General features: G+C 51.3%; 1 protein-coding gene across 4 annotated transcripts in view; it reads right to left on the bottom strand.

Annotated features, from left to right (window-relative positions):
- The window catches only part of LOC105569647 (nephrin), a 303,114-nt gene extending 278,383 nt beyond the window's left edge, over positions 1 to 24,731 (bottom strand). For 3 of the 4 annotated variants that reach the window (XM_012026276.1, XM_012026278.1, XM_012026279.1), the window contains exons 1-2: positions 24,639 to 24,731; positions 17,248 to 17,802 (exon numbers count right to left, since the gene is read on the bottom strand). In XM_012026276.1, coding sequence (XP_011881666.1) covers positions 17,248 to 17,308 — 61 coding nt within the window. In that variant the 5' untranslated portion in view covers positions 17,309 to 17,802; positions 24,639 to 24,731. Of the gene's footprint in view, positions 1 to 17,247; positions 17,803 to 22,575; positions 22,938 to 24,638 lie in introns of those variants that run through there. The other variant, XM_012026277.1, reaches the window with a different exon arrangement.
- Between the last annotated feature and the right edge of the window lie 870 nt (positions 24,732 to 25,601).

Raw genomic sequence — 25,601 nt, 5'->3', positions numbered from 1 at the left:
CTCGAATGCGCGGCAGAGAATAAAACGGAGTGCGACGGGGGGTGGCGTTTTAATCTGCTAAATGAGTACGGCTAAGCCCAACGAGACATTTCGACGTGTCATCGGCCAGTAAACTGACGTTGATCGCGCCGCATCCGATAGATTGATTTATCCCTGTTGCTACGACATTGTTACAGCGACACTCGCGATTCCGTAGGCAAATGGATGCCGTCGGCCGCCCGTCAATCTATTGTGATAAAATGATTAATATAATTCATCGCGGGAATTTCAACGTGACACTTCTCGGCGGTCCGCCCGCTTTCAGACGGCCGTGTGTTTCGGCGTATGCACAATTCACGTGAACGTCCGCGGTCAGCTTGGTGGAGAAGGACGTGAAGGGAAAATGTAATATTTGAAATATTCACACACCGATATTTTCGAGATATTTTAGGGGGTGGGGAGCGGAGGACGTGACGTCGAGAAACTCCACTGACAGAGAGATAGAGAGACTGCGAGTTCGTCCTCGCTCTTAAAAATTTATCGAGTCGTATTTGCGTTCGTACAAACGTCTCCTCGCAACACCGTTGACGGCGACGACAGCGATAAGCAACGTCAACGGAAACGACGATACTCGGCGAACATTGCTTTCGTTGCGCGCGTATATTAAGCTAGCGCCAAACTATGCGCGATTCGTGATTCGCAGAAATTCACTGGACATTCGTTGTTACTTGCTACACTATTCGTGATTCGCAGTTCATCCTTCGTAATTTATTTGTCGTATTCGTTCGTGTTAACGTAGACAACTTTTAATCTTTACGCGTAATTACAGAACCGCTCGGTCAAAAGTAAAAAAACCGCTCAGTTAGCGAACCACTGCTAATGGTGGATCGCGCACGGCGAATCGACGAATTTTTACTCCGCACACACACAGAAAAAAATTTCCGGATCCAATGCTATTACACTTTGATGTATCATAAAATAGGATCGATATAGCGCCAATCATATTTACTAAAGAGAAAGGAATATTTTAATCTTAAATGAAAAATTCTAAAATCTAGAATAAAAAAATAGCATGTATCGTCTTTTGTCGAATATCGCGGTGCCAACCTCGTGCGTCGTAAGATGGAGGGAAAATTTATTCTAAACGCAAGAATATATAAACTTACATTTATATAAGTTACTCCTGTCTCAATATAGTAAGTCAATCTTTTTTAACTCGACAGAGAACAAGAATTATTGATTTTATTTTGATACAGTCTTATTTTTATACTAAATGAGGTGAGAAAAATTTTAATGCGTCAAGAATATTTTTGTCTCAGTGACAGAAATCCTTTCCGAGGGTGCACCGTTCACGAATACACGAATCGCGAATCGCGCGTAGCGCTAGCTTTACGCGCCCGCGCGTACAGCGCGCACCGAGCGCACGGGCGTAAACGTGCGGCACGTCTACAATGTAAAACGGTAAGTATGATATACAGACGCACGTCATGCCCCCTTCCCCCCCCCCCGCCCGCGTACGCCTGCCAGAAATTTAATTAGACGTATACTTGAAAACCGGCGCTGCGCTGCCTGCCTGCCGCGCGCACGATAGATTTTACCCGGCGCCGCCGACTGTCGAAGAAACTTGGTACGCCCACGGCATATCGCCCCGCTGCTTATAGCGTTCTTTAATTAGCGTGGGAGTACTTCGACTTTCGCCAGCTTCCCTCACGTTTCGCGAGTACGCGAGACGGGCCACGGGGCGAAGACCGCCGCGAACCGCCCCGGTCGTTCTCTCGCGACGTCGACGCGGTGCAACGCGATGCATAAGCAGGGGCGGCGGCGAAAAATAAGAGAGAGAACTCGCGCTACACCCTCCCTCCCTCCTCCCACCCTCTCCCTCCCCGACGCGAAACTCCGATGCCGTTTATTCCGCGAAACCTTTATAATGCGCCGAGCGGAGCAATGACGGGAAAGAAGCCGAAACTTTGCTGCGAGATTCGAAGCGAAAGTTCGGAGCGAATGTAAGGAGCCCTACGTGACTCGTATCCAGAAGCGAGTAAATAAATAAAACACGCCGGGAATTATACGGCGCGGTCTAAATCAATTTTCGTAAAATATATGTATGTACGTATGTATCGGAGAGCTACGGGCGCGTAAAGACGAAATCCCCCCCCCTTTCTCGCATTGTCGTCGGATCTCATTGTCCGCGGCATTAATATTTGCGCCGCTAAGTATCGCGTTCAAAGCGGAATATGCACGCTTTGTTGAAGCACAATCGCGTCAGCCCGTTAATTAACATCTTTCACGAGTAATCGAGATGACCGGGCGACGACGAAGAAATCGACATTCACGACAGGGCTCGTTCTCGCAGAGGAGATCTCCGCGTAAATAAGAGATAAATAAGAATCAATTTTCCAATCCGCAGGCGCGTTCTGTCGGGGGGAGGGAGGGGGGAAGGGGAAGAAAAAAAAAACACGTTTCCATCACTCGTGACTGTACGATTACCTGCGTTTATCGTGGATGCGCAGCGTGCGGCTTGCAGTTTCATGCAATTACACCGCCTCGTCTGCTAAACGAAACGTCGGGCGTAATCGGCGGATTAAAGGTCAGGTAACGGACGCGTACGCTCCGTAAGGTACATTTGAATAAGCCTAGCTTCGTGGCAACGCGGCTTCGTGGCATGGTACCGCGATACGGTTGATTACCGAGTTACGAGGCACCTGCGCCGCATTGCTAACATGACAATGCCACGGGACCGCGTTATCGATCGTAATCCAAGCCGCCTCCAAGCCGGTGGTCCGCGATCGAATTTCTCAAGTGTCGGCGATCGGCTGCGAGGGAGGGACCCGCGTATCCTTGGGAAGCATCGCGAGCCGGCTGGGTCTCCGAGGAGCAATTACCCCGGTCGTGGACGCGGAGAAAATTCCGCGGAGCCGCGCACTATCCCTAATTGGATGCACCTTTCGTGCGTTTCTCACGACCGTAAATGATGCGCGCTGAAACGCATCGATCCTCCGCGAATGGGCGGGCGGGACAGTCGCGATATGCTTATTTAAACGCGCAATTGTGCCGCACGCGTGGGCGACATGGCTAGTAGCAATAAGCTAACAATGCTTGTCCTAAGCCCGATCTACGATGTGCACTTTGCGTCCAGAAACATTCTGCCTCGCGGCCGATAAACGCGTTTGAAAAAGATGATAAATCGTACATTACACAATCGTACATTATCGATAATTTTTTTTTGAGCGTAGTCACTTGCTCACGCAAAATAGAATGTTTCTAGTGCGGAAAAAGCACATCGTAGATTAGGCTTTAGTCTTGCGCGGAGCGTCGCGTGTTTCCTCCTTGCCGGATATTCTGAGAGAGAAGTTGTTAAACTAAACTAAGATATTCTCAGATCTGGTTTTTTCCCGCGTAGGACGTGCAAGAGTAATTTTAACGTTTAGAGAAGATCGTACTGTTAAGCCTAATAATCTACAATATGCTCTTTGCGGCAGGAAACATTCTATTTTATAGTCAATAAAGACGTTTAAAAAATATGTAAGACTTCATCAAACTGTACATTATACAATCGTACACCACCGACAATTTTTTTAAACGTGTTGTTATATAAAATAGAACGTCTCTCAGGCGTCAGAGCAATTGGACGATTACGCGGAACTGCCGTAGAGAGTGTCAACTGTCTTTAAATTTAAACAAATAAAATGACTAAGTAATTCGGTAATTATCGAGCCTGGATTGCATATTTAAAGCGCGACTCGAGATCTTTTAAATATTGTACTTATCAGATATATGTATACACGCGCGCGCGGGCGCGCGCACACACGTACACGCGTGCTGACTGATCGGCAATAATTCATGTTGATTAATTAATCCGCGGTAATTCCTATTTTGCGCTGGAAAGCCTCGCGTACTGAATACACGGCGGTATTACGAATTCAAGAGGTGCCGCGCGTGCGAGAGGGAGGAACGAATTAATATTTGCGAATCATGTATCTGAGGGACACACCGTGCGCCTCTCGCTCCGGGAAAGAGATTCTCCTCGTCACTTTCTATTAATTCATTATCCGCCGCGGCGTTTCAGTATTTCACGTGGAATCAGGCGTAACGAAAACCCGTTATCTCCCGCGCGGGGAGACCGCCCCCCTCCATTTCGACACCGGCGGGAATCGGCACGTCGGAGCGGACGTTGTCGCGTCGCGTCGGGTGACGGGGCGAGGCGGAAGAGGGATGAGGGGGGGGGGGGGGCCAGGGGTGGCCATCGATCGCGGGGAGGGCGGGAGGTGCGCGTCGCGCGATTTATCGTCATCTTCGTCCCGATAAAGCGACAGAGTTCGTTACGCCGCGAAATTTCATCCCCGCGGGAATAAATTTCGACCTTTCGTCGGCGGGCGATCTTATCGGGAGGTCTCTCTCTCTCTCTGACCGGCCGATTGGCGTGCCGCTAAATTATGAACCCCCCCGCCCTCCGAACACCGGCGCGCACGGAGCCACCGATATTCTGTCGGGTCTCGGCGCGGCGACGACGGCGACGGCAGATAGAAAGCGGACGGGGAAAAACGCGGGGGAAAAAATACAAAAAAAAAAAGGAAAAACCCGGTGAAGGATTCGCCGTACTGTCCGACGTAGTTAAATATGTATGATAGAGGACGGTGGACGGGAACAGTTTTCACTTCCCTCGGCCCGAAAAGCTCCCTCTCGCTCGCTCGCGCGCGCGCGCGCGCCGATGCGCGGCCGCGTAAAGGCAAACGCGTCCGTCACAATTTGGCATGCGAAATGTCCGCTTCGTATTTTGCGCCGTCATAACTAACTTAGCGATATTCGATCTAATCTATGTTGCAGCAGGAGGGAAGGGGGGGAGGGAGGGAGGGAGGAAAACGGCATGGCGCGGAGGAATCTGTCAATAATTTCATCATAATTCCGCGCGTCATTCCCCGACAACGTTCCCACCAATAATGTTATCTAATACGTTACGTTAAATTCGCGTAATGCGCGTATCGCCATAATGTTTCGACATGAAATTTCGCAGCCCCGGGAGTTACAATTACCGACGCGCTGACAAGTGTAATGCACAAGTAATTAAACCGGCCGCTGTTATTTTATCGGCTCCCCCTCCCCCCCCCCTTCGCCGTCCCCGCCAGCACGGAAGTGGGCGCCCGCCGTTACCTAACCGGGAAGATCGGTCACGCGGGCTAATTGGACCAAAAATTAAGCCCGACTCCATCGATTAAAATTGTTCGTAACTCACGAGAGGACCGTGTAAACGTCGGTCGAGGGTAGTTGGAAAGACGTCTGATTAATAGTGAAACCCGTCCCACGCACGCCCCCCGGCCGGAGGGCCAACGCCGGGGTTTTTGCCGGCACGTCCGTCCGCTCGTTCCCTCCCGGGAAGCTCTCGCAACTATTGGGTCTCGTTAATTAAAAGTTACCTAATAAACCGTGCCGCGATTTCGCGGTGAGATCGCGCGACCGTCGTCGGCGCGGGCGCTCGAGAATCTTCACTCGAGACGCTCCTCTCCGAGCGATTCGCGAATGATGTAAGATTAATCGAAACGCGATCGACGACGTCGTTTGCGCGAGCCTTGTGAATATCGTGTTGAAGTCTAGTTGAGATCGCGTGCAAATCCAATAATCAATTATGGCAATCGTCATTTAAGGTAAAGTTAGGCACAGTTTTTGGGCCGTTAAAGTGGAATGAACCCTTAATGAACTTTTGGAATTTGTCAGAGGATAACTCTCGATGACAGTAGTCCATTTAAGCGTCGTGCATTATTTGTCTATTCAGGAATTAAATTTATTGATCTTCGTAAACTTAAAATTTTTAACTAATAAGAATATTCTTCAATGTCGCCAGCAGTAATTAACAACTTCAGTACGTTCTTGATCATATCTGGCATTTTTAATAATACAGAAAATTTATTGCGAAAGTAGTCGAATTAGTGAGACGCCCGTCTAGACTGTAGGGAGGTCCAAGTTCAAACCCTGGCCGAGATATTTCTCGCAATAAATTTTCTGTATTATTAAAAATGTCAAATATGGTCAAGAAAATACTGACACTAACATTTTTATTGTGAAGTTTTTTTTGGAACACCAAGTATTATTTTTTTATCACATTTGACCCAGTTTTACTGAGGATGACCCGAAAATGGGTCGTTTGGATATTTATGAATAAAGTGACTTAAAAGTTCCACATTGAATAATTTCGCACGGACATCTGCGGTTGGCTCGCACTGGCCCTCTCCCTACCTTACTATTTCTAATAATCAAGTTGATATTTAGAAGATTTCATTACGGTGTCCGAAAAATATTCTGTAGCTGTCCACGATCTAGTCATATTTCAGTACATCAAATTGATATGCATCGATAGATGTTAAATATACGTCGACGAGATACCGACAAAGTATTGGGTTAATGTATAAGTTTATCCCGTGTTTAAACATTCGCGAGAGCGAGCCTGGGACTGCCAGTTAGATCTCGAGATTATTCACTTCCTCGCGTGACGTAAACTGGGCCCTTACCTGGCAAGAATCTATGCGCGACTCCGAATTCAGTTATGAAATATGCGTTATCGAGAGGCAAACTTTAAGACGAGTTAGCACGTTTCATTAACAACGGCTATCGAGATGTCGATCGTCGGGACCTGAGAGACGCCCCCGGCTGATTGGTAACCAGGACAATGGCAGTCGCCGCGGCTCGTGAAATTTTCCAATGGCATCGGAGCAACAAACCAAAGCGTGTATGAAAAATACATGAAGAGCGACGCGTAACAATTTGAATCGCGACAAGGGACGGAAAGTACAGCGGCGCCGACCGTAAGACCCCCGTCGACGGCGGCGGCGGTTACAGGGAAAAGGGTAAATTGAAATGCGACGCCGCGAATGTCGCTACACCCAACTCTAACGTGTGGATGCTTCCAGCTACCTAAGTAGCTACGGTCGTCGGCGGGCTCGTGGCAAACAATTTGCAATGCTGAAACGAAAAGTTGTCGGGCTTTAGCGCAAGCGCCCAGGCTCTCTTCTCGCGGCGCGAGAGAGAGAGCGAGGGAAAAGGGCGAGAGAGGCGGCCGTGTAGTCGGAAGTCGTCACCGACGAGGACGAGGGGAGGGCAAAGGCGATCTCCCCGTTAAGTAGGCGAGAGGAAGCGGCGCGACGAAAAGAACCGAGCCGGGAGGAGGAAGACAAAGAGCGGAGGACTTCCAATACGACGATTCAAATTCGCTCTGATACGGCGGTTTGCTTTCCGCGCCAGCGTAAGAAAAGTCAGACCTCACATTCTCCCTCGCGTATTCCATTACTCGTTTCCCCGTCCCGGCCTTTTCAACTTCTTGCGCACCTAGCTGCGCGCCAGTTCTATGTTTTCGCCCCGCATAAATACGGCGGCGCTTTCAATCTATGCACGTACAAAAAAGCTCTCCTCGACCCGGCGACGTGCGGATCCTGGCGTTGGAGAAAACTATATTCGTCGTTCCGAAACGTGCTTTAAAGTGGCCGATTCGATTTAGCGATAAAATAATTCCAGACGACAAGCGGCCCCGTATTGGCGCGCTACATACTCCATTCTAAAAATAATACGCTGGATGTGTCGCGTGACCTATCAATTTGTTTTCTTCTTTCCGTTCTCCATTCAGGTTAACGCCGTGAGCGTAAGTCGCGGAAGCGTGATCGAGCGCCCCGTAACGCACGGTATGTGCCTCGTAAAACGCGGGGGAAAACGCAACGATGAAGGCGCGTGGAAAAATAGCGCGGGACTCGCCGAGCTCACATAATAAAACGGTTGGCACATTTTCTCATTTAACATAATTTTCCCGGCCCCGCGACGCGTACGAGTGTCACGGTCGAGCCTCCTTAACCGAACTCGCAGTTAAATTTAAAAATTTTACACCCGAGGACGCAAAGTGGTTCAAAGAGAAAGAGAATTCAGCCGCGATGGAACACGCGCGTCTGATAACGTTAGCGGAAAGGGGGGAAAAAAAAGGGGCGACGTTTCTGCTCGACGTGCCAGATACGTTATCGAGATCGTGTTTCCGGAACGAACGCGCTTGAGCTTTCGAAGATGAGCGCTTTCGAGATAAATGAAACAGGTCCAAAATATGCTTGTCCGAATTACAGGAAAATTATCCTTGTAATTGAGCCGATGAATCCGTTATATAACATTTCCGTTTACAATTCGCGTACGTAATGCGCGCTAATATCGAATAGTTTACGCAAACAATGGGAAAATTTAGCTATGTCCGCGAATACGTCTATACGATGTAACGTTTATGTTTATGTAATACGATTACCTTGCTCGTGGCGGATATTAAATTCTTGCCGAATTAAATATGAATTTGCAAATAAATATGCACGCGCCCGTAAACACGCCTTGTATTTATCGCCACGAGCGATCGCAGGAAAAACGTTAAACGACTGCCGTTTCAAAGGGATGCTGCGGTCTCCGCAAATCCGGCTTATTCTACGCGCAATTTTTGCATCGCCCGGCGATCTCTCTTCAATGCGAGCGAGTCGAGAGAGAGAGGGGGGGGGAGTCGAGGGTTCCGATAATCGTACGTACAAAAGGCTGCGATTCCGCGCGATATTCCGACATAATTATGAAAAATATCCCGAGCTGCCCTCCCTTCGTTTCCCCTTCATCCGCGACGTCTCTCCGTGTCGCGCGGTCGGGCGGCTTTTAGTTGCACTCCGGGCCCGTGTATAAAGTATATCGTATTCGCGATCGGTATCGGGGGGCGATTTTCTACGTATAACGATCGCGAGTGGAACGGCGTTAATACGTGTACTTTATCGCCGCTGATCGGTGCCACGGAAGGGCTTTAAACTGGCGGAAAACTGGAGCGGCGTACGGGCCGGGGGTGTATATACGTGACTGCCGGCGGTGCCAGTAACGCGCATACGTGTACAATTCTCTCCTCGATTAGTTTAGTCGTGGCGGGAACACGTTGCCCGCGCCGCGGCTTCTCCGACCGGCTACCTGCCTTTCCAGGGGCGCCCTGCAATCCGGGCGCGCCGCACGCGTATGCAAATTCGCTGTCGATCACAAATCATTACCGTACGATTCGAAAGTTATCCCGGTAATCGGCGATAACCCCGGGGCCGGGGCCGCCGCGCCGCGCCGGCACGGCGAGGAGGAAATTCATGGTGCACGCGGTGCTGTATCGAATCGATACAATTAACCCTGCAAACCACAATGGGGTTGCGCGCCGTTGTATTGGCCAACACGGCGTTATAATTGACGCCACCGCCGCCGACGACGACGACGACGACGACGTCGTTGACGAAATAGTTTTATTCGCCGTGCACGGGGGGGATTTATGAAATCTAATCCCAACGTAAACACGCACGTATTGTTCTATTCATCGCTGAAATTAACCGTTTTATTCCGCGGACGTGACGGACGTTTAATAGATTGGTTTCATGAGGCTCGATATACATATTTATTCGTGACACGCGCGCCGAGAAATGCGCATTATTTTTGCTCGAAAGGGGAGGAAACCCCGCGCTAGAGACTCTGTGATCAAAGACTGGCCAGAAGACTTTGTCAAATTCCTGCGAGTGAGAAACATAGACTTATCTCACTCTTCTGCGCCGCGCGAGATAAGCGCGCCGGCAAAGAGGTAGGTCCCTCGATTCTTGAATTCGTTCGCAGGAGAAACGTACGCGAAAATTCTGCCCTCACAGAAAAGCTGCAAGTTGATCGGCTACTCGCGTGGTCTTTAACCAGTCGACTTTTAACTCTTCCGCGAGAGCAGAATTGTCGCACACGTTTCCCCGAGGGGAAAAACCGCTGTGGGCATTGTGGTGTACAGATTTGCGGCATTTTTGGGCATTAGGTCTTGCTGGGGCATTATAAAGATATAATAAGATAAAATAAGATAATAAGACAAAGTAATGCCCACTGGGCATTAGTGGGCATTGGTGTACAAGATTTTGATCAGCGGTTTCCCCCTCGCGTTTCTCTTTCGAATGACTTCAAGAATCGAGTCCCAGGCCGGCTGCTGCGCGAACGCCGCCCGATATCGAGACGATCCCTTTCGCGCGCGGGTTGCATCGGTTATAAAGTTCCACGATACGTTGTATATTACTTGGCGGAAATTCATCAACTCGCCGCCGAGCGAGGGCACGCTAATAAGGAGGCAAGATAAAAAGGCGGACGTGAAAAAGGGAGGGAAGAACCGTGGGACGCCGGTGTAAATTGGAACGCTGCGTCGCGACGCTACGCGACGCGTCGCGCGGGCGCTTACCCGCGACTCGAATGTCTGCGCGAGGGCGCGCCAAAGAGCGGAGCGGAGCGCCGGAGAGCGCTCTTTGAACGTGAAACTTACTCCGGGGGTATCCGAGAGCTTTAATAAGGCAAGGCCGCGCCGCGCCAAGTTCGCAACGTAAGCGCAACGACGGGCAACGCCCATCTCGTTTCTATTTCCGCGCCATCATCCGCCGGGCGAGAGGGAAGACGGTCTGTCCTCCGCCCTTGCTTCCCGCGCGATTTGTCCCACGGGCCCGGAGAAGCTCGGCGTGACGCGAGAATACCAGGTGTAACATTCCCGGGAATGCGCGCTCGTGACCAATCAGAGATTTGCCCCAAACCTTCGAACTGCAAATCACTGCGGTTGAATGCAGCAAGAACCAATGAACAATTTGCCCCCAAAAATCGGTTACATGCGCAACGTTTCACCAAGTAATTAGAGTATTTTTATCGGACACTACAACCTTGTTCGGGCTCTGAGCCCCTTCTTTTATTATTTGATTTTATCGTACGAGCCATTGTTAATTATTTCACCTTGTATTTTTACATCATGGACCGGACAATCTTTACGATGCCCCAGCAAGGGCTAGCGTCCAAACCGATGTTCAAAAAATGCCTAGTAACGCCCAGCAACGCCGCAAATCCGTACACCGCAATGCCCTCGGCGGTTCACCCCCTCGGCGACGTTACTCGCGCTCGCGGGCGGATTATCGCGAATTGCGTGGAAAAAAATCCCACGAACGTGGGAGGGTGAGGAGCGTGCGGGACGATATCTCGCTCGTTTGAAATCGAGATAGAGGGGGAGGAAAATAATTTATTATGCGACGCCGCGCCGGCCGCTCGTGGCGATCCAATTACTCAAGGCGAGCGGTGTTCGCGTAAAGCGACGGAACAAATTATTGTTATCGTTGCCATCGTCGGGTCTAATCTACGTGTAGAATTGATCCGCCCCCGGGGCTCGCCCCCTCTCACCTACTCCCGCGCCCCGTCGCAACTATTTGTCCAAGTCCTGCGCTTTCCTCGCGAGCGCGCCTCATTATCCCCTCGCACAGCGCGAGGAAAGGTCGCGTAACCGCCTAATGACCGCTCGTCTGAAACCCATTAGTTTCTTCGGTCCGCGCTGTAAATATTGGATACTTTTGCGATTGAATTCAAATAATTAATGTAAAAGACAGCAATCGGCGGTAACGAGAGTTTTACCGTCGCCCAATTTTCGGGTCTACGTTCGACGCGGCGTTTCGAGTCCCGCTCGGGTCACCGACTGATTAAATACATCAGCCGAGGGAGACGCGACTATCGGTGCACGCCCCGCGCGAGACGCCCGTCGCGAGCAATGGTAATCCGTCCGCGTTTTTGACTCTCGCGTCTGTATCCGCGGCGGCACCCGATACGTACTCTCGCGAATAATCCGAAACGTGATACCTGAGACGTTACGTCGGTTATAAACGGCATCACAATTCGTGAAACGTAATAGCTGGCACGGCGGGGCGGGGCGGGGGGGGGGGGAGGCAAGGGAGGAGGCTTTAAAGATATATCGCGATTTTACACTGTCGTTGCGCCGTGAAATGCGATACGGCTTTCGGAGTTTCTGTAAATAACGGGGACGCGAGAAATCCCGTGTGCGCCATTTCTCGCGCGCGAATCAAATCCGCGCCGCGACAGGCGCCCGTTATTTGACTTTTAACGAATTACCCGTTCGCCGACCGGCGATCTTGACTATTCCTAAATCATACCCGTGAAACGATGGATTGTACTCCTCCCCTCCCCCCACATAGCTTACGCACGGGAGTTGTTGTCTCTGAATATTTTTCAGCTGTGTTGAAAAAATATTGTTCTCAGAAAGAGGCAACCTACGTCTTGAAGAACAAAACAACGCAAAGTTGCATCACCGGGGATCACTTTGTAAAATCTTGCGTGAAGCCTAAACAACAAGACGACCGAAACCGTTCAAAGTACACGTTCGTTTACGCTCATTACACTAGCGATTCAACACGCGCAACGATCGCACTTCCGACGAATCATCGCACCGGCGGCAAAGTCAGTCTGCGGACGGAGAAAGAGAGAACCGAGAGAGACGACCGGCGATCCTGACCATTCCTAAATCATACCCATGAAAGGATGGATTGTACTCCCCCCTACCCACATCTCTCGCTAAAAATAGTTGACGCACGAGGGTGTTGTCTCTGAATATTTTTCAACTGTGTTGAAACAATATTGTTCTCAGAAAGAGTCAACGTTCAAACTACGTCTTGAAAAACAAAACGACGTGAAGTCGCATCACCGGGGATCGCTTCGTAAAATCTTGCGTGAAGCCACTGGAAATGTAACAAACAATAAGACGACCTAATCCGTTCAAAGTACACGTTCGTTTACGCTCATTACACTACCGATTCAATACGCGCAACGATCGCACTTCCGACGAGTCACCTCACCGGCGGCAAAGTCAGTCTGCGGACGGAGAAAGAGAGAAAAGGGAGAGGCGTATGGCGGATGCGATACTTTGCGCCGTAATCCGCGGTACGCACGGAAGAAACGGGATGTCGCGTGTCCCCGGTCACGAGGCGGGGAGAAAAAAAGGGGAGAACCTGACTCGACCGGACACACGCGCGCGCCGGCCTGCAACCTGGCTCGGGCGGGAAACCCTGCCGGAGCATACGTGACCGTATGGCGGATCCGCTGGGGGTGCGCGAGAGGAACGAGCCGAGGGAGGACAGGGGGGGCTACCCAGGGGGACATATGTCGGGGACACGTAATTCGCCGACCACGCCTCAATGATCGTGCGGCACGCACGCGGGCGTACCACGCATGCACGCACGCACGCACGCACGTAGGCCCGTATCCGCCCCCGTCCGCGCGCGTGCGACTTGAATTCGATTACGCAGAGGTGCCCCGCGACTCGCGTACCCTCCCGCCGTCCTCGTCGAAGAGGAGACAAAAAGGAGAGCACGAGGATAATCGCGAAGATGGACTCCTGTGCGACTGCGAGCTACGATCAACCGGCGAAGAAGTGGACCCTGAAACTGGCGGATGCGATAAATCGAAGGGGAAACCACTGAGGACATTGTGGTGTACAGATTTGAGGCATTACTGGGCATTAGTTTGGGCATCAGGCCTTGCTGGGGCACTATAAAGATAAAATAAAAACTTCAGATGATTATACTTGACCATGCCTGGCAAATTTTTGTGTTTAAACTCACAACGTTTCGACCATGGTTTGTGGTCCTTCTCGAGTGATCTGACAAAGAAACTGCAAGCAGTTTGGTAAAGAGTTGATACACAAGTGAGTTACAAAATAAATAAGTTACACAAATTACAGTCGGAAGTATAAAGCTCGAGAAGTAAAGTAAGATTGACGATATTAATGTAGGGAAGATTTACAAAAGTGGGAGACAAATGTCGTGGTTAACGTAAGAGCATGTTACAAAGGCACATGTCATGAACCTGGCAAAGTCGCGATTCAACTCGGGTATTAATACGCATTACGTCATTGGAGGCTAACGCAAAGTGTCGTGTTGGACACAGAAAGAACTAAGAGCGATAAAACAAGATAAATAAGATAAAATAAGATAATAAGACAGAGTAATGCCCACTGGGCATTGGTGGGCATTGGTGTGCAAGATTTTGATCAGCGGTTTCCCCCTCGGGATAAACTTTGTTCTCTCCCGCGAGGAGATCGACTTCCGTCGTCTTCTCGGCCCAGCTGGGGCGATTTAAAAATCGTAGCTCTTTGCGTGAGAGATGAACAGGGACGAATTGCAAATACTCGCGCTGCAGAGCGATTACTAGACTAGATAAACCGAAGGCGGAAGGCCGCCGGTGAAATTACGACGAGTAATAAGCCGTTTTGCTGGTATTATCCATTAAAAGCCGTAGATTTAGCCGTAAAAGGAAACACGGCAATAGTACGCCCGGCAGGAATTGATGGGCATTACGCTAAAGTTATTTTCGACCAAAAATTGGTATCGTAAAAAGTTAATGAGCGTCGGGCTACATTATTTGCAGCGCAGGAATAATGGCGCGCATAATTAAACGTGCAAACAGCGAACGAAACCCCGGAAAATCAATTTGGTGAAAGCACCGACTTGTAAATGCCACCGATAATCTCCATGCTTTGTGTTGCGCTATACATAACAGGGTGTACCAAAGCCACCGGTATGTATACAAATGTATATACACACATATAAATGCGAGTACATATATATGTATATATATGTATAAATATCTTAACAATAGACACTCTAAAGGCCAAACAAGAAGAAAGCGGTTGGTGTCGAGACACTGATAATTTGCAAATCATAAGCATTCACTATTTCTCAATTACTTATTACAGGAATCAATATAGAGGATTCGTAAACTACTGCCTTGAATCTACCTCTACGTAACAGAGAGCCACAGATTGGGGAGATATGTAAAACTGGTAACTGATTTGTCATTTATCCCGAATGTGGTTTCGCGAGAGTCGATAACGACGAGAAGAGTTGGGAAACGAGTCGCTCGGCGGTTATTATTGTGCAATCCGTGTGTAATCCGTGAGAAATGCAATAAGGGCTAATCGCTTATGGAACCGCTCGTTGGACCATACTGCGAAAGTATAGGCGGGACGTTATCTCCAGTCGTCTAATTCCCGCAGCTCTAACGTGATATTATCGATGGCCGACGGTAAAAGCTCGTCGAGAACGAACGTAAATGGCAATCGGCCGCGGACATATTCGGCGTCGTAAAGTTTTCATCGGCGTGTTCCAGCGCCGCGGGGGGGAAGAGTTCGACCCGATTCGATAAAAATACAACGCCGTAAAAAAAGAAATTCCTACTGAATAAACGACCGCGGACTAGGTTCATCGTAAACCCCGCCGTCTGCCTCCCTTATTTCCGTCACCGTTTCCACGTGCCTCGCGCTTCAAAAGCGGACAATTAAAGAGAAGAGTCGCGCGCGAGGAAGGGAAGGAGGGGGCAGGAAACGACGAGAAACGCCGTCGCGCAATATTGCATGTAATGCTCGCGAACTGTGAAAAAAACTTGGTTAGCCCGAAATAAAAAAAAAACCACTGGGACCGGGGGGAGGGGGGAATCGCGCGACACTCTGGTAAAATAATATTGTTGTTGCTTTTAGGAAGCGTCCTCGCGCGACGATGATTAATGGCCGCCCGCGACAATGGGTAGACGTCAGCAGATACGCGTGAAACCACGGCGTTACACGTGAATGTCGGCACATGCGCTATTGTTAGGGAAATAGACTTGAATGGTGCGTTAAACAAATTTCACTCGCGAACGAAATATCCGACAGGGATGAAAAGTTGCGCCGCGCAAGATTCTGCACCGGCGACAAATGCGATTTATCCCGCGGCGATAAGCCCCGCACGTCGTAATACGGCGGGATCTCGGGTATTACCGTGTACGGGGAGACACTTTTAAATTTGCGCGAAGGAAATTTTTTTTAAGGGAGGTCTCCTCTCCGCGAGTGGCTGAACGCGCGGCGCGTGCGCCGCCCCGTCGCCAGGGGACAATTTAATTCGCGGATTCGTTCGCGAGATCTCGAACGCGACGGCCGATTTTTACGTTTCGCGCCGCACCTGCTTGAGGTTCGCGGCCCCGTTCTTCAAATTTTCTCGAGCCTCTTCCGGGCGTGCGCGAGGCTCGGTTGTGTCGATTAAACGTTGAAAAATTATCGCATTCGGCCGGGTAAGTTTTAAAGGGCTCGTCCATTAAAAGGTTCGCAGCGGTAAATCGCGCGGCGAGAGTGACCGTTTGAAAACTTTGGCGAGTACAGAGTAGGGGGAGGGGGAGGGGGGGCATTTATACAGCCGCTCGCGCGTATGACGGAAAAGCGTGTAATTAAAATTCGCGTCGTTCTCCGCCCGCGCGGATCCTGAATTCTACTCTCCGCGCCAGAAAGACCTGTGTACACGTAAAAAGTTTGACAAAAGCAAATGGGCGCCGCTTTTGCGGCCGCATTACGCCGTAATGCAATATTACTAGGGCCAAACTTTTTTGCGAAACGCTACGCGCCGCAGCAGCTTACTCACAACATTTTTACACGTCAGATAAGTAGCGGCAAACAATTAAACTAATTCCGCAGCCTGCGTTCTCGCCGTCCGGCGCGCGGTGGCTTTACCGCCGCTTTCGATTGTCGCGCGGATCATCGTTCGATCGCTGTGTGAAATTGGCGACGAGTCTCCCGCGGGAGGAGCGAAACGTTTAACGTTTCTCGCGACGAGAGACGTCGTCGATACGCTGAAGCCTGGATGTACGATGTTGCATCGGGAAACGTTCTATTTTACGCGAGTGAATCGAGGCGCTTCAAAAATTTGCCGACAACGTGCAATGGACAGAACGGTGGCGGCACTGCTCTTTTTAACGAGTTTAGGAACGCGCGTTTGGATTCAGGGTTACGTTCCAAAATGCTCTTCTCCGGGGAACATTTTGCTCGACGGTCATTCCGATTTCGAGCGTTTCCGATCTATTTCTCGAGTGAAATTTTCCTCGAAGAAAATGTATTTGCGCGCAAACCTCGAGGGGTGAACCGCTGACCAAAATCGCACCGATGCCCAGTGGGCATTGCCTTATCTCATTCTCCTACTTTATCTTATTTTATCTTAATAATGCCCCCAAAAATGCTTACTAATGCCCACAGCAATGCCGCAAATCTGTGCGCCGCAACGCCCTCGGCGGTTTACCCGTCGGTAAACCTGAATCTAAATGCGCGTTCCTGAACTCGTTAAACAAAGTGTCGCGACCGTTCCATCACTGTACAGTTTGTCAACCCGCGGAGATTAAAAAAATGCAATTGTACGAAACGGAACGTTTCCAGACGCAAGGAGCGCGCGTTGCGGATCAGGCCCAACGGGGCCAGGGGCGTCTCCGCGATCTCCGAGACGCGGAGATCCGCGCGCACGGTCTCGCACCGTGCGCAGTTACCGCCGAAGCGAAGGAATAACCGGGTACGGGGCCAGAGATCGGGGAGAACGCAAAGTAAGACATAATTGCGCCGTAATGGGAAACGAAGAGTAAGAATAAAAGAAGATGAAGGATGCCGGGCAACACACTGACCTTGAGCGCGGACGACGGTGAGCAGGCCGGCGAGGAGAACGATCGGATGGCACCGCGTCATCTTCTTTTTTCACCTTCCTTCCCACCTCGAGGCTGCTACCACCCGGCCGTCCTCCAGCTCGTCTTCACTTTCCTCGGGCCCTCGCCGCACGCGTAGGTTACGCTTTCCTCACGCAACCAAAAGAAACAAACACACTGCTGCTACGCGCCCTCTCGTCCCTCTCTCCCTCTCTTGGAATCCCGATCCTCGCCGCGACGTCCGGTCTTCCTCGCGTGCCGATCACTCGATGGTATTTCCTTCGAACCGCTCGCCACTCAATCGCCGTTTAACGTCACGTGAGATCCTGCGTTCAGCACTCATATCACTCCTCCCTCGTCCGCTCCTCGCGAGAGACTGGCTCTCTCCGCGCGCGCGAGAAGTCTAACCACGGGGGAGGGAGGGGAGGTCTCCGCGAATCCCCTTTTTTTCTTACGATAAAAGTGTCTCGTCACGAATCACGTAACCCGTTTCACCGACGATCCATTCGCAGATTCCTGCAGATCCGCTCCCTCGTTCTGAAAAATCAAGAGGCCGTTTGTGTGCTTTCGCCCGACCAACGGGTTCGCGCGAACTGACGCGACGACGACTCTTTCGCGAAGTGGTCCCGGGGTCTCGAGCATTCGCGCGGACGTCCCTCTCTCCCGGTCGGGATCTCATCCTAATTCCGCGTCGCCGAGCTCGGATTCGTGCTCCGGTTCGGACGGTCCGGTCTCTCGGATCGGAGGCACGGAGCATGTTAAAGCGGAAGGAATCGCGACGAAGATGTCGCCGGGGACGAGGGGGGGAAGCGGTGGACCGGAGAGCAAACTCGATGAACCGAGGAAGGGGGGAAAAGTTGGGTGGGACCAGCCGATGGGAGAAACGAAGAGTGAACTACTTGTCGCTCCGCTCGCCGCACGCCCGCGGCTATACTGAATGCGCCTCTAATGATCGAGCCCGACGTGAATAATTCGTTCTGCTGTACACCGCCGATCCCGCCGTCCTTGCTCGCGCCGTCCGATCGCCGTCGATGATCGACGTGGACTCGGAGGGCATAATGAAAGGAGCGCGTGCCGGCCGGAATGCAACGCGCCGCTACGCGACACCGCGCCGGCCGTGGGCTCGAATAACACTTTTACGGGGTTTCCGAGGCTTCCCCCAGGAAGCTAAGCTCGGACGGTTACCGTCTTCCCCTCGCCCCTCGCCGCCTTCAGCGGCACTCGACGTCTCCGCTCCGCGGCGAGACGTAATTGAATAAAACCGCTAAGTGATTAATTGCCGGAGCCACCGTGACGTTCCTCCGTACCGCCCGGCTTAAACTTGGCGCTCGAGTTTAAAAGATCTCGGGCTCGGGCAACTTTAAAGGTTCCGTTCAACGGAGCAGCCAGCCTGATAGCCTCGAACGCCCGCGCCGTCCACGCGGCATCAAACGCGACGGCGGGGAAAAGAGATGACGACGGTTCAGAGACAAACGATAATTTCGCGGCGCGTACCGATGAATCGAATTCTCGGAAAGCGCTCGAGAAAGCGTCGGCTTTGCGCTCCGAGGGGCCGAAACGACCGCCGTGGAAAAATATCCCGCTTTGGTTGATAAATTACAGTTTTGTGGTCAGGCGGATCGATCGACGAGGAATCGCGATGAAACGTTTCCTCGAAGCTAACGTCACTTTCGCGCACGGGAATTACCGACCTCCCTCCTTCGCCGAGAGAATTCCGACGATATTGTTGTTGCTTCTACTACATTTCGATTGTTTGTCGAACTATAAAAGTCGCATTAATGCAACGCGAAAGCAGTCCGCGGTCCCGTGGATATTGTTTATTGAACTGCGCGCCGAGACGCGGGCCGCCCCCGGTTAGCCGTAGGAATAAAATTACGGACGGCAGAATCGATTCGGTGAATTGTGCTTTCATCTCTCCACCTTCCTCGCGGCTTTAAATTCCCGCCCGAGAAGCGCCGGCGGCGGCAACGCGGAACTTTCACCGTCTCGTATTTTTTCACGCTAGAAATTTCGTTAGCGGACAGCACATCTGGTGGCATCCGGCAAGAAGCGCCCGGCTCTGTTGCGGATGTTATGCTTTCTCGCGCGTTCAAACATTCGATACATCACTCCGCGGGAAAATCTAGCGTTTCTCCCCGAGATGTACACGTCCCCCTCTCGTAGGTGACCGTCGTAACGTAAGAGAGTTCGTAAAAGGCAAAAATACTCGAACAAATGGTGAACGGATGCTGCGACATCGAAATGTAACGACCATCTCGTGACGAATATCGCGAGGGACGAATTGAGTGTCGATGAATATTAGGCAGATGGCAGAGAACGATCCGTGAACGCTTAAGACTGTCTCAAGACCTGCGTCCACGACGCTAGAACTGGGTCCAAGTTCTAGTTCCGAGAAACGCGTAGCCAATCAACTTGCAGCTTTTATGGAATAGCGTTTCTCGGGACTAGAACTTGGACCGAGTTCTTGCATCGTGGACAGAGGCCTTTAGTCGTAGGCGTAAGGCAAGGCAGAGAAAAACGTAAGTCGTGAAAGGCTATTGTACACGTATGCCTTGCCTTACGTCTACGACTAAGACAGTCTTAAGCGTTTACGGATCGTTCTCTGGTATCAGCCTCTACACGCACACACGACGACGATACCACTCACGATCTCGACCTCGGTGTTCTCCCCGATACATCGTGCGAGTTGTTTTTCCCCGGCGAAAAGTCCGATGGAAGTCGGGCTCCGCTTTAATCGTGATATACGGTCCAACTTGCGCTATTAAATCGAATTTACTTATACGTCTCCTCACGTTTTAGGCCGGAAGAGTTTTACTAGTTTAAAACTTGCCCCGACAAACCGCGCGAAGAGGAGGGGAGGGGGGTGCGTACTCGTTGGAAAGTGGGATCCAATGAATTTATCGGTTTCCGCGGAAGTTAAAAGTCCTGGCGGGCCGACGAGCGATCTCGCTGACCTTGCTGAGGGGGATCGCGCGCTTTCCACTCTCCCCTTTCGTTTCTTTTTTTCATCTTACGTTAATTGACGCTACGCGGATTCGATTCCCTTCCGCCACCTCGTTTCCTCGCGGTTCTTCGAAGCTTACGAGCTCGTCGGTTCCCATTTCTTTTTTCGCGTTTTCTTCGCCCTCGTTCGGCGACGTTCGGAGGAAGGGAAGCCCCGTTATTAGCGATAACGTTTCGCGGCGCCTTCGGCCTCGCCTCGGAAAGGCCGCGCGACACGCCAGCTGCAATTTGTCGGGAGCTCGGGGGGGGGGAAAAATCGCCAACTATCCGTTTCACGGTTAGAAGCCGGAGCCACCGCGACAAATCGAATTTGTTAATAGGGCTCTCTCGGCGAAGGTTCCCCCTCGGAGCCCGCGGGGGAACCAGACTCGACGCGTGGCAGACACGCGGGGTATGTGTCGTGTCGCGTCCCGTGTACCGGAGGGCCACGAGGAATGTCGCCACCGCGTTAACTGAAAACGCTCGTTAAAACGCGCTCGTCAGCCCCCGCGCGCGGGGGACGAGAGGGACTCGCGCCGCGATTAACTAAACGCGCGTATCAGCGGGGGAGACGCGCTCGCGACGCTAACGAGAGCGGCGAGGCTGGCGCGCTTTTCGCGCGTTCTGTTGTCGAAATACACGAATTTTCGTTAACCTTCACTCATTTTCGAGCTGCAATTTTTACGAGGCTGCACCGCGCGACACCCGGCCATAGCGTAGCCCGGAAATGTGTGTGAAACCGTAGACGGTGTTTGACAAAGCACGTTAAATTAATTAAACGAATATCAAACGCCGCAGTCGCGCGATTATCGCGGAAGGGACGCTTTAAATGAGAAGGGCGCAATTGATAAAAGAACGACAGTCGCAAGCGCACGATTAGGATACTTGTTACATTTGTCGTACGACGAATTTTATTAAGCATGTTGATTGGCTACAACATAGAAAATTTCTAAATACTCGAGAACTTTTCTATCCTGCAGCCAACACGCTTGAAACATTGGTCGTACGACAAATTAATACCAGTCTTAGGGTCTGAGCAGAAAGATCGTCGTAACTGTTCACGATTCCTTAAGACTTAAGTCGGTGTCAAAAGTCAACGCACGAAAAATTGCCGTAGATGTATGTCGTCTTGCGATGCAATGCATGCGACATACGTCTACGACAATTCTTTGTGCGTTAACTTTCGATACCGACTTAGGTCTTACGGAATCGTGAACGGTTACGACAATCTTCCTGCTCAAGCCCTTAGGGCCCGAGCAGTAAGATTGTCGTAACGGTCTGCAATTCCGTCGTAAGACGTAAAGCAGTGTCGGAGGTCAATGCACAAAGAACTGTCGTATGTCGCCTCGGGAGGCAACGGATGCGAGGGATGCGACATGCGTCAACGACAATTCCTGACCGACTGGAGTCTTACGACAGAATCGTAAACGGTTACGACAATCTTTCTGCTCAGGCCCTTAGGCCCATGGAGCAGTTCGTTTGACGCACGTCACTTTCGACTTTTCCTTCGAGCGGGCGGATCAGTGGTCGCAGCTCAAAGAAGTCGATTGGGATCCTCACTCTTTGATTCGCGTCTCAAGGGAATTCCCGTTCGCGAGTCCGCTGTACACGGCAGGTTTGGCGGACTGTAATGCCTCGTCGGGAAGAAGATCGGGAAGCCTCATCGATATCGAACGCGGCACAGCACCGCTCGTTAGAAGACGAGGGTCCCCGTTCACGGGGTGGGTGGCTACGTGCTCCGTCTGTCATTCGGCCAGTTGTGTGCCGTGTTTACTTAGCAAAAACACCTGTCGGCACCTCCCGTCGTCCCCCCATCGACGGTGGACATCGACACCGATCGTTTCGCCGATGAAAAGAACGAAAATCCGGCCGGGACAGCCGGGACGCGGATTCCAATCACCGAACGGCCGGCCGATAAAAAGCCGCGGAACTCGTTAAGCCGCTGCCGCCGCCGATTGCTCCAATCCGATACGCGGCGGATCGTCGTCAAATAAGAATCGAGAAGGGGAGGAGGGGGAGACGCAATAATCTCGGAATCTCGGCTGGAAAATCCCGGCGATGCACTGGGAATCACGTCACACCGTGACTATCGACCTTCCGTGATTTACCGTGGCGCTGGGCGAAGGAGGATCGAGGGAAAGCGAGAGAGAAAGGGCGACGCGACCGGCGGAAAAGTCGGAGCACGACTTCCCATCGTCGACCGACAGGGACAGGGAGGGCGCGACGAGGGGAAAAGGAAACGACGTGGTCCAGCGGAGGGAGGGAGAGAGAGAGAAACGCCTGGAGACCCCGGGACTGACGGCCCTCGAAATTCGAAACGTTGGGCACCTTCGGCGAATCCTGGAGCGGTTACCGACGCGGTCTCCCGACGCGGTCGTCCGCGCGGACGGCACGCGAGAAGGGCGGCGGGACGGGGACCTTCCGCCCGCGCGCGCGTTTACGATTGTCGCGGACGGCGAACGGCGATTCCGCGCGGACCGATCGATCGCTCGCTGCACGCTCGCACGCGGCGCGACGCATGAGAGGAACCGGGGAACGCACGAGCCGTGGTTCCGTGTCGCGGTGAAAACCGCGGGGCGCGCGCGTCTCACACACACGGCACGCACGAGACGACACGCGTACGCTCGCCACGATCGCGGTCTCGGTACTGGCGCGCGGTGGCGCCCGGACTTTTAGTTCGTGGCGCTACCGAGCAGCGTCGCGACGCCCGCCGGCGTCTCGTCTCCCCCTCCCCGTCGTCTAGGGAGCGGCGGCGGCGGCGGCGGCGGCGGCGACGTCCACCCGGCGGCGCAACGCCGGGGCCCTCCGTTGAATATCCCGGTGCCCCCCCCCCCCACCGCCCTCCCAGCCGGTCGACGATGCCCCGCGATAGGTGCCCCCGGCGCACGTGCTGTCAATCAAAAGAACGCGAGATAACATCCGCGGATAAAGGCTGTCAGTCCGCTTTATCTGTACTTTAGATAATGAAATCCCTAACTTCATTTTCCACTGGGAAAATGCGCAATTACTCTCGCGTCGATTGAGATGTGCGTGTAATATTTTTGTATACATAAATAGAGATCCGCTCCTTTCGAGAGCACTTTTTGTCGATTCTGCACTGTTTTGCAATTACCCCCGCTCCCGCCCTTTGAAGGGCCCTACGTGCAAAAAAATCATTGATTCAAACTACCATGGCAATTGAATTGATATTGACGCGCTGTAAAAAAAAATGGTATCAAAGGCTAAAAAAAAGGGGATAACAAAAAAGTACAGAACTATTACATATAATCGGTGGTTAATTTTGATACGCCTATTTACAGCTTATCGTAACGTACGTACGTTCGCCCGTCGAAAATAAAACCGTTTCCGTATTGCTCTATTTCCATTTCGGTATATTTTTCATCTAAATGTAAAATGCTTTCGGCGAACGTAAAAATTCTACTTAAACAATAACAAGTTAAGAACATTGCCACGAATCTCTATTATGTAAATCGGGAGCTCAAGATGAGAATACGCGAATGTTTAAAATGTGAATAATAATAATGTGTTTTGTGCGCGAGAGGTTTCTCGCCGAGATGGAAACATCGGGAGACGTCATCGGGATAATGAATATGACGGATACGGATTTCATTTCTTGCCCCGCGTTAGTTTCAGTTTGACATATTGAAATCTTGACGCGCAACCCGCCGACAGTTCAGCTCGATATTTTTCGTTTACGCTAATTGCGAGATAGACCGCTAAATGTGTCGCTGAAACGTTTCGCGTACGTCAACGGCGCGTCACGTAAAAGGAGAAAAGAAAGGAAAGGGACATTATAATCTGCTTGAAATGCCACCGCTCCACTGCCCGAATATATACCGCTACGCGAGATCCATTTAAATTACGCAAAGCGGGAGATCCCGTAATCTCGGTGTCCAGGACTAGTCCTGCTCCTGGTCTCCTAATTAGTCTAATCGCTCTATGGAACAACACATAGACGTGCGGCTGCACACACGAACGAGAGGGGCCAGAAATACTTGCAAGTTCGCATGAAAAGTAGATCGGCGGATATCCAACGGAATTGTGATTGAACTGCCGCGGTCTCGTCGCGGGAACGATGGAAGATGAAACAAAAGGAGAGGCACCAGCGCGTTATTATTATTGCCGTCGACAGTGCGCGTCTAAGAAAGAGAAACCCGGTCTCTCTTTGAACAAACGGGAACGCGAGAGGAAGGAAGAGGATTTCGATACGCGTTAAAAAATCAGAACAAAAAGCTACTGTTTCGCGCACCACGCACTTTATATCAATTGCGTTGCCATGGCAAAGGGGGGAAGCTTATAGGATTTCTCGTTTCTATCACTGGGTTACTATAGTTTTCCGCCGAGGGTGGGAGCAGCGGTAAGCAGCTCTTTTCCCGGTGCGCGGCTCTTACCGAGCTGAGATGGAGCCTTTCGAAGAACATCTTGTCGAACGTCTCGGCGACCATGGAAGCGACTGGGAAGGAGGGCGACGGCGAGGAGGAACCTGGAAAGAAAATAGCGATGAGAGGGGCCGGGGCGGAGGGAGCCGGAAGGAAAACCGCGAGAGTGAGAACGAGGCCGCGTACGCGCGTACACGTCAATGTCGGTAACGTACGATCGGAGGTATTTCCGCACAATTGGCCGTGATAACGCTCGCAGCGGTAACTTAGTTGTCGTCGCTATCTAACGATTCCCGACGAGATATCGACGTGAAAGATGGGGAAGATCGTGTTCAGAAATCTTACCGCGCGCCCGCTCCGCGCACGGCCCGTCGAGCGACTCGTTTCCAGCCGGTTTCTCTCGGCGAGGGAGAGGATTGCTCATTAATTAGCGGTAGCGCCGGGAGTGCCGCATATTTTTTCCTCGACTTATTACATTTATCGTACGATACATTTTTTAAGTACGTTGATCGATTGCAGGATAGAACATTTCCAGATACTCGGGCACTTTACTGTCCTGGAACCAATCGATATGCGTGACAAATTTCTCGTACGACAAATGTAAAGGAAAGTCTCCTATTATGAGATAGGCTTATAATAAACGACATAGCAGGTTTTCAACGTCAAAATTCAATCGCACATCTTTTTTTCGCGACGACTACACGATCTAACGATGAGTTTTCCACGAAACAGATGACTCGCTTGTCATACGAATTTTTCTTCTTTTCTTATTTGTATCGTTACTTTAAAAGGACCTGAGGTAAGGTCGAAACGTTGTAACGAATTTAATAAAATTTGCCAGTTGGGTTGACGGCAAGTACACTATTTTAATTTTTAACGATAAGTAATTTGGAATAGGTATGGAATTTTCCATTACGTAGCGGGACAACGAATTCTCAATGTTTTTTTGTTGTTTTTCACTCGGCGCGGTATCGT

The sequence above is a fragment of the Vollenhovia emeryi genome, unplaced genomic scaffold, assembly GCF_000949405.1.
Source record: "Vollenhovia emeryi isolate VEMERY1.0 unplaced genomic scaffold, V.emery_V1.0 DF939123.1, whole genome shotgun sequence".
NCBI lineage: Eukaryota > Metazoa > Arthropoda > Insecta > Hymenoptera > Formicidae > Vollenhovia > Vollenhovia emeryi.
Note: the sequence above shows the minus strand (reverse complement) of the source record. Positions and strands in the feature narration are given on the sequence as shown.